This window comes from Columba livia, chromosome 22, assembly GCF_036013475.1.
Source record: "Columba livia isolate bColLiv1 breed racing homer chromosome 22, bColLiv1.pat.W.v2, whole genome shotgun sequence".
Taxonomy (NCBI): domain Eukaryota; kingdom Metazoa; phylum Chordata; class Aves; order Columbiformes; family Columbidae; genus Columba; species Columba livia.
The window spans coordinates 5,040,831-5,051,647 of NC_088623.1; the positions used below are offsets into that span (position 1 = coordinate 5,040,831).

The 10,817-nt window shown below is 55.1% G+C and overlaps 1 protein-coding gene across 1 annotated transcript; it reads right to left on the reverse strand.

The window, feature by feature from the left end:
• Positions 1–147: 147 nt before the first annotated feature.
• AMPD1 (adenosine monophosphate deaminase 1) lies at positions 148–10,402 on the reverse strand. The gene is made up of 15 exons (XM_065038777.1): positions 10,049–10,402; positions 6,904–7,078; positions 6,279–6,444; positions 5,144–5,306; positions 4,818–5,037; positions 4,375–4,504; positions 3,914–4,108; positions 3,568–3,699; positions 3,319–3,482; positions 3,060–3,186; positions 2,495–2,658; positions 2,011–2,131; positions 1,407–1,580; positions 591–701; positions 148–463 (listed from the first exon to the last, which is right to left on the reverse strand). Exons 1-15 carry the CDS (start codon positions 10,296–10,298, stop codon positions 308–310), a joined length of 2,448 nt encoding a protein of 815 aa, XP_064894849.1. The 5' UTR covers positions 10,299–10,402; the 3' UTR covers positions 148–307.
• Between the last annotated feature and the right edge of the window lie 415 nt (positions 10,403–10,817).

Below are 10,817 nucleotides of genomic sequence, written 5' to 3' on the forward strand. Positions count from 1 at the left end.
CGCCTCACCCGGTGCCGCCCCCGGCGCGTAAGAGACTACACCTATTGGCTCGCACGGCCGTCACTCAGATTACGCCCCGCCCCTCCGCCCCGCCTCACCCAGTGCCGCTCCCCCAGGACGCTCCCGGCGCGCATGGAACCACACCCATTGGCTCTCGCGGCCGTCACTCAAGCGACGCCCCGCCCCCGCCGGAGGGTGCTCGGTGCCGCTGACAGACGGTTTTACTGCGCGGCCGCCGCCGCCCCGAGCCCGCGCTCCCCGCCCCACGGTCCGAGCACCCCCAGGGTCCCGACGCCCGTCCGCGCTCCTAGTCGGTTTTCAGGCCCTCGACGATGAGGTTGAGCTCGTAGCACCAGGTCTCGTAGCGATAGGCCATGCGGATCTGAGCCACGTTGGTCTTGCGGATGTCGTTGCCGTGCGGCCCCTCTTCCTGGTAGTTTTCACCCAGGAACTTGGCTTTCTCCTGCCAGAGAGGACGGCGGTTCAGAGCAGCTGCGGCACCCGAGGGAGCGCGGGCAGGCGCCGGGTCACAGGCAGAGCTGCTGTCCCGGTCCCGGGCAGCGCTGAGCTCACCGCCCAGGGACACCAACCTCGTGGGACAGGCCGCACTGCAGGACGCTGTTCCTGGCGATTTCACACATGTCGCAGGTGCTGAGCTTGAAGACCTGGGCGGCGATGGCGTACTCCTCCATCAGCGGCTCCTGCGGGAACAGGCTGCGTCACACACCGGCCGCCGCTGCTGGCACAGCCTGGGGTGCAGCAAGGGCTGGCCCGGGATGGCCCAGCGCGCTGGACACCGTCCCCTCTGCCCCAGGGACACCCCAGCAGTGCTGCTCACAGCCCTCGGTACAGGAGAAACATGGAGCTGCTGGAGAGAGGCTGGAGGAGCCACAGAAATGATCCAGGCTGGAACAGCTCTGCTGGGGGCCAGGCTGAGAGAGCTGGGGTGTTCAGCTGAGAAGAGAAGCTCCATGGAGACCTTAGTGCAGCCTTTCTGGACTTAAAGGGGGCTGATAAAGATGGGGACAGACTTGTGAGCAGGGCCTGTTTTGACAGGGCAAGGGGTGATGGTTTTAAACTAAAGGAGGGAGATTCAGGCTGGACATGAGGAAGAAATTGTTGGCCCTGAGGGTGGTGAGAGCCTGGCCCAGGTTGGCCAGAGAGGTGGTAGATGAACCATCCCTGGAGACATCCCAGGCCAGGCTGGACGGGGCTCTGAGCAACCTGAGCTGGTGAAGATGTCCCTGCTTGTGGCAGGGGGGGCACTGGGGAGCTGGGAAGGTCCCTCCAACACAAACCATTCTGTGATTCTCTGTCACTCTGCAAATGCTGCTGCTTCAGTGAAAAACAAGGCACACCCAGTCCCAGCCCCAGTGCTCGCAGGAGGTGACCAGTTCACACTGTACCTTGGTGTAGTGAAACTGCATGGGGTCATCTGTGGAAAGGGACACCATGAGGCCCTTCTGGTGGAAGTCAGGCAACGGATTCTTCGCATACTCCAGGAAGAGACTGTTGTTGCTGAGTGGGGACATAGCAATGGGAATTTGGGCAAGGAAGTACAGATACTGCAGCACCGGGCTCTGCAAAGATGAGCAGAGTTGCCAGGTTAGGGATGAAGTCTCTGCGCTCTCCACCTCTCCGGGGTCGCTCCTCAGATCAGCTGGTGCCTCAGCCGGGAAATCTGGTGCACAGAGCCCACGTGTGCAAGAAAGGACACAGGCAAGCCAGCAACTCTCCACCCCCATGAAGGGCTGAGTTCAAATCTATGTGATTTCAGAACTCAGCTGGTTCAAATAACAGGTCTGCAAGGCTGAACCCCTGAAATCTGAATACATTTCTCAGCTACATCCCCAAACATGCCTGGAGACGCCCAGAGAATTGTGCAGCATCTGCCTGCAGCCAGGCTGTCTGTGTCGGTCTAAAGCAGAGGCACAATTAACTGTCAGCTCCAGCAAAGTCTGTGACCGTGTCCTCCTCCTCAGCTGTGCCTTGCCCGGCTGCTCCACTCACCTTCTTGAGGTTGAGGCCGTGGGAGATGTTGTCTGCTGTCATGAAGGCTGCGAGCAGATGCGTGATGGCCCCGGCTTCCCCGCAGTGCGGACGGAAGAGGAACGTGTTCATGCCGCGCTGCCTGGGCACACGGAAGGAGGTCTCAAAGCAGGGTTAGTTGGCACGCGATGCGAGATTCCCTGGCTGCAGTCCCAGCTCTGCCCCTACCAGTGGGTCCCCAAGAATGCAGCGTGACCTGCAGCACACTGCTTGTTCTCTTTTCTCTGTGCACACAGCAGATGCATCTCTGCAATCCCAGTTTTCATCCTAGTCCATCGCACTTCCTACCGAGGAGCGTTTGAATTGCTCCGGGACACGAAGCTCCGAACTACGCTGGTGGCGGAGCGAGGAGGGCCCTGCTTCTTCCACCCCAACAATCAAAGAGCTGAGACAACTTATGGGGCAGCCCCCCTTCTGCCAGCCCATCGCACGTCCCGGGCCTCACCTGCGCAGGTTGTTAAGCACCAAGATGTTGGCATACATATAGTATATGTAGTAGGTGTAGGAGGGGTTCTTCTCGGAAGTCCACTGATCTGGCTTTGGGCTCTTCGTGGAGAACATGTGTCCACTGTGCTTGGATTCATCATCGACGCTGTCGAAGCCAGTGATCTGCTTGGCAAGGTAACGAGAAAGCTGCATCTCCGAGCTGCCCACCTCATCGTGCCCAGGTAGGCTGGCTCACCCTGCCCCGCGCAGGAGCAGAGCCGAGGCCACGGCTGCAGATCTTGCTCCTCACAAACCCCCAAGCCCCATCAAGGGCTAGAAATAAAGCTCACACCAAACCACCTTCTCCAGGAGGTGAGTGGGCAGCCTGTCTCACAGCAGCCAGCTCAGGGGGTCTGTCCCCTCCCAGCGGCTCTGGACACACACCCCCTTCCCCAGAATGTGGCAGTAGGGCCACAAGCTCCCTGGTGACATTTTTCATGTCAGGGCCAATGCCCCATTTCATACGCACAAACAGGAATCTGAGGGCTCACCGCACTCTGACAGCATCATCAGGTGACACTCACGTGGCGTAGAAAGACACTCAGCTCTTTGTTGGCTTGGGGATTGACGGTTGCCTCAAACACAGGAACAAAGATATTTTCCAACATCTTCCCAAAGTGTGGAAGGAAATTCTTAGACCTGAACACATCACTGTGGACAGAGATGGGGATGAGCTGCTAAGCACAGCAACAACATGTCCCACTGTCCCTGTAATCCCTTCGAGATAAAAAATAAAGCGTAGCACACTGTCGGGCACAGAGCTGCCAGATCAACAGCACATACTAAATCCTGGGTACTTGGATCATCCACTTCATGTTGGGAGAATAGACGCGGTGCCTGCAGAACCAGCTGGCCAGCTTGGGCCACTCATCCGCCGATCGCCCGTAGATGGAGAGACGAGGCTCCGCGTGCTGGTACTTGGCATCCTCCAGGTCAGAGCCAACCTCCTGCAGAGCAGGACAGACAGTTGCACGGGGACCCTCCAGCCCCCGGGCACGGCTGAGCTGCTCTTCTCCTCCCCTGCGTTCTCACCTTGATGATGGTCGCAAAGTACTCGCCACCGATCGCGTTCTCTGTCTTCAGGTAGAGGTCACGCAGCTCGCTCGCACCCACGGGGTTGTATTTGGCATTGAATTTATCGAAGCGCTGAAAGGTCTGCCGTCCCTGGAGGGGGGAGGAGCAGAGGCAAATACTACAAACACACACACTGGGCACGGATGTACCAGCTGAGCAGGGACTGATCTAAACAACCCAAAATGGGAAAGCCAGGAGCTGCTGCCACTAACACACACACACAACATGTCCTGGGTACACAGGGAGGGGAAAAGCCGTAACTACGAGGTGGATAAGAGTGACCCGTAAATGCCCTACCACTTACTGCATGGACGTCCAGGGAATCCACTGTCAGGTCATAGGGGTGCAGATGGAGCTGCTCGAAAACCTGTTTCAGGGTGAGCTGTTTGCCCTTGGCATCATAAACAACACGGTCAGCGTCCACACAGTAGGATTTCTTGATGAAACGCAGAAGGTGCTTCTGGTTCATGCAGGCTGCAGCGTGGATGTGTGTGTCCACCTGAGGAACCAGAGGGACAGCTGCGAGCTGGGATGCTCAGGTACCATCACAGGGAGGTTCACAAACCCCTGTAGGCGAGCCTAATTGTGTGGGGAGCACCGCTCAGCCCAGATCAACCTAGGCCAAGAGCAGCCCAGTCAACCCCATCCCATTAGTAAGAACGATGTAGGTGCCACAGACCATGACTCTAATATCGCATTCAGGGAGGGAAGGCACCAAGACCGCTCATCTGCAGAGTCCCTAGGGCTGTAAGCCTTGCCATTTACCTTCCGGCAGTTGTAGAAGTCCCGGTGGGGGTTGTTCTTCAGCTCTTTCATCTCATCCATCTCATTTAGCATTTCATGCACTTGGAACTTGGATGAGAGGAACTTCAGGCGCCGGTGAGTGTAGGTCTTACTAGAGAATGCAAAACGCAGAACCCTGACTGGTCTCCTTACCCCCAACACAGGGACATGGCCGGACAAACAGGGATGCAGTTTTCATCTGAGCTGGAGGAGCTCACGCTGCCCTGCTCCAGTCCCCAAGTGCCGACTTTCCTTAGACCCCAAACCAGATGGCTGACGAGAGCCAAGGACACGTTGGTGGCCAGCAGGTACGTCACCAGCCGGTCCCTCCCTCCTCCCAGGAAGGGATGGGGACAACCATTGCTCTGCCCCGACCTCTCCCTGCCTGCCCCGCTGCACCCAGTGCCGCCGGGTTCCACGCTTACATGGGCCCCTGCGCAATCAGGGCCAAGAGGAAGCTCATGTCGTCAACGAATTGCTCAAGGCTGGGGTAGGGCAGGTCCTTGGGCTCATTTCTGGCAGCTGCTGCCTTGTCTCCATAGACGTAAACTACTCCATCCTTCATCTGGACGTGGTACCCCAGGTCCTCGGGAAGATTCCCAGTTTCAAAGGGATCCTGTCCATCCTTCGCTGGCGGGGTGAACACTGGACCAAAAGGAGAACGCCATGAGGTTATACCATGAGCAAACCCCCACATGCTCCTCTAGCCTGGGCGGAGGGCAGGGACAACCCTCCAGGTGCCTGGATGTACCTGGGCCGGCGTCACTGGCACTCCAGACCTCGCCCTCGATGCTGCGCAGGTACTGGGACGGGGTGCGGGGGAACCTCTGCAGCGACTGCTGCATGTTCTTCTCGCGGATGCACAGGGCACGGTACAGGCCTTTGCAAACAACTTCAAAATCTTCAACTGTCACCTGCAGGAGAGCTGTTGCTGAACACAGGCCAACAATTGGGACCTAGCTGCCCTGCTGCACCAGCAAGAGGGAAATGTAAGATCCACACCTCATCACCCCCTCTCTCCCACTGCTCTGCCCGAGCAGGGCAAAGGAGGGACGACAGGCAAAGTCCTGGACATGGCGAATGGAAGTTCCTCGTGCTGGAACCAATGATTTCCAGCTGTCATCCCCTCTCACATTCCCCACTGCAAATTAGTTGATGCTGAAATGGAAGCCAGGCCTGGGCAAAACACTACAAGCTATTTTTGGAGCCCGGGCTGAAACTGAAGCAGGACCAACAGCACACACTGCTCCAGAGTGTCAAGATTTTTTGATTTACTGCACAGACAAGTGTTTTGGGCAGTCAGGAGAGGTCAGACTGGAGCAGCAGGGGAGAACGCCATGCAGCACCCGCTGCCAGCTGCCGTCGGGCCAGGAGGAGTGTGCTTGTGCATGGAAGGACTTTCAGCTTCCCCTCATTGCTCCTCTCTGCCATGAAACCCCAAGCTGAGCAACCTGCCAGCTGCATCTCAGCAGCAGCGCAAATGTAGCGGGAGGCTGTGGAGGAGGAGGATTAGCACGGGATTTGAGAGCAGTCCTGGTCAACGGGCTCTGGGTGACCCCGCCTGAGCAGAGGGGTTGGACCAGGTGACCTGCAGAGGTCCCTGCCAAGCTCAACCGCTCTGGGTTCCATGATGTACATAAATTGCAAACAGATGTATAGAGCTGTGTGCAAGGAGGAGCCTGGAGAATCCCCTGGGAAGCACGTAGCACCCCATGGACTCCTGCTGAGGAATTCAGCGTGGGATCCTTCAGGGCACCATCAGATGCTCGTGAGACACAGACTGTTCCCACTGCACCTGGTGCTGAGTCCTGTGACACTGAGGGACGGGCAGGGACTGGACGGGTGGCAGTGAGCACAGGGAATGGTGTAGCCATGCAAGTACCTACCCCAGAGGCGTAATCCCCCGTGATCTGCACCCGCTGGAAGTCGGGCACGGTCTGGTACAGGGAGGAGGTGGAGATGACCTCGTCGATGGCGGACAGTTTGGTTGCAGATTTCTGAGCCACAGGGAGTGCCAGCGCAATTGTCTTCAGGCGGAACAGGCGCTTCTTCCTGCCGGGGAGGAAAACCTCAGGCAAACAGCTCCAGCTCCACAGGCAGGTGTGGGGTCAGGGGCACTTACCACAACATGAATCATCTCTCTGGTGCTTTCTGAGCACCTTCAACAGATGCTGCCAAGAACAGAGGCCGCAATGTAGCCACAGACTTTTAAGTGTGGTGTTTGGAAGGTGCACCTTTCCAGAGAAAGGTCTCCAAGTGTCCCTTCTCCAGCAGCTCTGTGGCCATGGCCGTGCTGACACCCACAAAACAGGACAAGGGTGTCTTTGGAGAGGAAACCCTGAAGTACCTGACAGATGCCTTGGGATTACCAAGGATTTATCCTCTGGGTGTGATGAACTGTTTTCACAGGCCTTGATTTACACCCCCCTGCCTTCTTCCAGCCCCGGCTTGGGCTATGCAGACAATTCTCTCCTCTCCTCTCCTTTCCCCAAGTGCCCTGGTTTTGCTCACCGCTTCTCTGTCTCGGCAGAGCTCTCCTGAAGCATCATGTGCTCCCTCATCTCGTGGAGCGAGATGGGGCAGATGTCTTCCACGTCGAAAGGAGAGATCTCTTGCCGGGTCTCCTCATCCTTCACCTCCGAGGCAAAGACCTTCTCGGCGAAGGAGCGCATCGCCTCGTCCACCTCTGCGAGGAGAAGGAGCAGGGTCACACCGCTGTTGGGTTCCCAGTGCCCTTGCAGGCAGCTCAGTGCTCAGCTGTCGTTCCCTTGTGACACCTCCATGCTGCCCGGAATACTCTGAGCAACCTCCAAAATTTGCAACGAAGCTTACAGAACCTGGGGCACACATAGTGGGTTGCAGACATACCTAGACATCCCCAGCACACTAAAAAATAAAGGTATATACAACCCACAGTCCAAGAGTAGTGCAAAAAGGCCCAGAAAGAAGCAAATCTTTGGGAAGGGCACTTATGAGAACATGCAGTGGGGGCAAGAGGGGAAGATGGGCAGAGCCCACACAGCTCTAGGAAGCCCAAGACCCACTTGCACCACGAGGACAAGATGAAGACAGAGGTACAGACGGAGATGGACAGAGCTGGCAGCCCAAGCACTTAGTTCCCACCATCACAGAGCAAAGAGCTCCCAGGTGGGGAACCATCGTGTGGGGACCCATCTCGGCCCATCACGTGCATCATGCTGCAAAGATCCTGGCCGACACGGCCCTACGGAAGCCGCCATTGACACCAGGTTGGCCAGAGCTTTACAAAGTGGGAGAAAGGAGGTTAAAAGCCCTTCCACTGCCAACGAAATACCGTAAAACAAGAACCAAAAGGCTCTTCTGGCAACATCTCCCAGAAGCTCACATTTGCATAGCAGCATATGGACGCTAATCGAGCGGCTTTTGCCAGCACTTGGCAGCTCAGCGTGAAGCGAAGATCGACGCTGCAAGTTGGACGACACCATTGACGTGCCAGACAGGACACGGTCAGCTGGTGACGACCAAACTGGACTGGCATGCATGGCAGAAGTGTGCCAGACCTGCAAGAGATTTTCAGGAATGAACGTAGCTCTTTTTGTTGTTGTTGTTTCCACAGGGATCAAAACAGTTTACCCCTGTAGCCCTGGATTTGCAGTTGCAAGGTCCCAGCTGCGGGTCAGGGGGGACATAACACAGGGGCTTCCTTTCCCTGCTGTTATGCGGGAAGACAAAAGGGTTTGTGCTGAGCTACAAACACAGGGGAAAATTCTAGCACCGGGTCTGTTTCTCAGCAGTGCAATGTCACAAAACCAGGATTTCAGCCACAAAATTTGTTGCTGTGTCATCAATGGGCTCCAACATGCTGCTCAGAAGACAAAATGCTTTATTTTACACTATCCCATTGCTGCCCATTGTTGGGGGCTCTGGGGTGACTGGTGTCTCAGCAAGAAATGTTTTCTGCTGGCACATAAGAGGCCTCAGCAAACGTGGGGTAGGAAGAAGAGGGCAAGGGCCCCATTCTGCGGACTTCAACCTGAATAAAGGAGATGAAGCATTGGATCTGTCCCATCGTGGATCAAATCCACTAGGAGCATTCAAAAGAAGTTGCTTTGGGAGGAATCTCTGTTAAAATATATAAAATAAAAGTAAAATAAGGGGAAAAAGAAAAGAAACCAACAGAGGTGTGGATAGATCCAAGTGAACTTGCAAAATGTTTCACTTTCTGACACAAAGAACTCCACTAAAATAAGTTTATCTCCTAAGCAGGAGCTCAGGGGTGCTAGGACAATATTTAACAAATAGCAGTTTCACATATCAAGTGAATAAAAGGCTGGAACCATTTAATGAAACAGCAGGAGGCACAGCTGGCACTGCTGAGAAACAGCATCTCCTCAAGGTGCTGGGAGGTACCATGATCATGTAACCGCTGTTTGTTTCCAATGATCATGTCTGGGCAGTAACAGAGCAGAGCATATGGAAGCCTCTCAATACTCACGTTTTTCTTTTGCTGTTTGAGATAAAACAGAAACAAAATATGAACAGATGTGATCAGCCCTTCGAAATCTCAGCAAAGTACAAGCTTAGCCAAAGCCTTCCACTGTCATCTAATGAGACCGGGCTGCCTCGGAAGGTCTGTCCCTACCCCTGTCCAGGTGCGGGGATGCAGAAAAGGAACAACTTAAGAGGGCAGAACGAGCCCTGAATGAGAACGCAAATATTTCAGTGACTCGGAGCACCAGGGCTGCTTTGCTAGTTTTTGTCTGTGACTTGTCATTGTTGGTGATGATCGGCACGGACGGGCATTTCAAAGACGCCAAGTTTCATCCTCCTGCCGCCTATGGTCACATCCCCAGTTATTCAGCACCAGATCAGACACTGCGGTTCCACAGATCTTCACTCTGGGTCACACAGCGTGGCAGCAACGTTTTGGGGGTGCAACTCACACCCTTTCCATCTGACCCAGAAACCTCAGGCTGGAGCTGCGGCCTCACAAGTCACCACCTGCTGGCTCCCTGAGTCCAGCCTGCAGAACATACTCGCCTGGCATGTAAACCCTGTGGATTCATTTGCAAATAAAGCACCCCAGACATGCCCAGCCTGACCTTTCATCTCTTTCATGGCTGGAAATTACACTCATGAAAGTCAAACTCCCCCCCGCCCCGATTTTCAAGGCCAGGCTTTAAAACCAGCCTCACATACTAGGACAGCGTTTATCGCACCGCGATTCTAAACGCCTCTAATTGGGACTGTTTGGTGCTGATGTTCTCCAGGGCCCTGTAGCAGCAGTAACATCGCTCTGGGCTGTTCTGCAAAGCTTGGCTGGCCCTGCTCCTGCTGCCCAGCTCGTGTCCCTGTCCCTCGGGACCACAGCACCGCACCTTCCCAGCTCAGCCGGGGTCATAGAGACTCCCTAAATCCCTCCGACCCCTTCCACAGTCTCATTACAGGATACACTTACACGGTACATTACGCTGCAGGAGGGACAATATTTTTCTTCAATGCTAGCAGAGCAAGATTTAAACAATAACGCTAATTCTTTGCTGCGCTGTCCAAAAATGTCTTCAAGCAGGAAGAAGAATGCTCAAAGCCCCCAGCAAGGTGTCCTGGATGGCGAAGATACCGACCATCCAACCGGCCTGCCCTGGGCTCCTCGTCTCATACCTGCTCTCGGACCTACCTGGCATTTTCACCCGCGACATCGTTGCAGCAGGTCTGCAGAGCCTCAGGTAACACCCTGCGGGACGCGAGCACAGGGAGCGACTGACGGCGCAACAGCCTGACAGCGAGCCTGCTGCTTTCCCTTCCCTGTAATCAGACTCTCCCGCTCTAAAAGGAGAACGGAGATCAACTATAAAACTATTTGAAGTGCAACCGCAAGCACTTGCACTGAAACAGGTGAAAGCAGGGCTCAAATTTAACTTTTTCATTATTTTGATTTTTAGTTAGGCTTTCATTTTACATTGAGTGGAGCTTCACCTGTTGTCTGGGCAGATTGCTACTTAGCAGGACTGTTGCACTTTCTGAAGTGGACTGTGGAAGTCAGGCTTAAGAGCGACTAAAACTGATGTCTTCTATGCTGAGCCAAAGGTTTAAAGGAAATCCCGAAGGCCTAGGGCTGATGTTTTCATCAGAACAGGAGCTGTGGACAGGTACGAACCGTGTGCTCTCACCAACCTGCGTGCTCTTCAGAGATCTTAGCAACAGTTGTGCAGTTGTCCTTCCATCTTTCCGGCTACGAAGAGGCCTCGTCCCAAAAGGCGGCTGGAATAAGTGGAATACTTACTTGCGTAAGATACAGAGTTAGAAATAACAATCAGTTTTGTCCCTGGGTGCATGGGAAGCTGTGGCACAACTTGGTCTGAGCTGAGCTTGAGCTGAGACCTGGGGCGGCATCTCCAGCTGAGATAATTCCCAGAGCACCCAGAGCCTTTCTCTGCGAGATCAAC

What these genes read in the sequence shown, in the direction of transcription:
- AMPD1 (XM_065038777.1), bottom strand. Translation starts at nt 10,298, where the DNA reads ATGAAAAAGTTAAATTTGAGCCCTGCTTTCACCTGTTTCAGTGCAAGT. An exon ending in TCTGCCGAGACAGAGAAGCG is followed by an intron (nt 6,445 to 6,903) that starts GTGAGCAAAACC and finishes CCTCCCCGGCAG; the next exon opens with GAAGAAGCGCCTGTTCCGCC. An exon ending in AGTGCGGCCTGTCCCACGAG is followed by an intron (nt 464 to 590) that starts GTTGGTGTCCCT and finishes CCTCTCTGGCAG; the next exon opens with GAGAAAGCCAAGTTCCTGGG.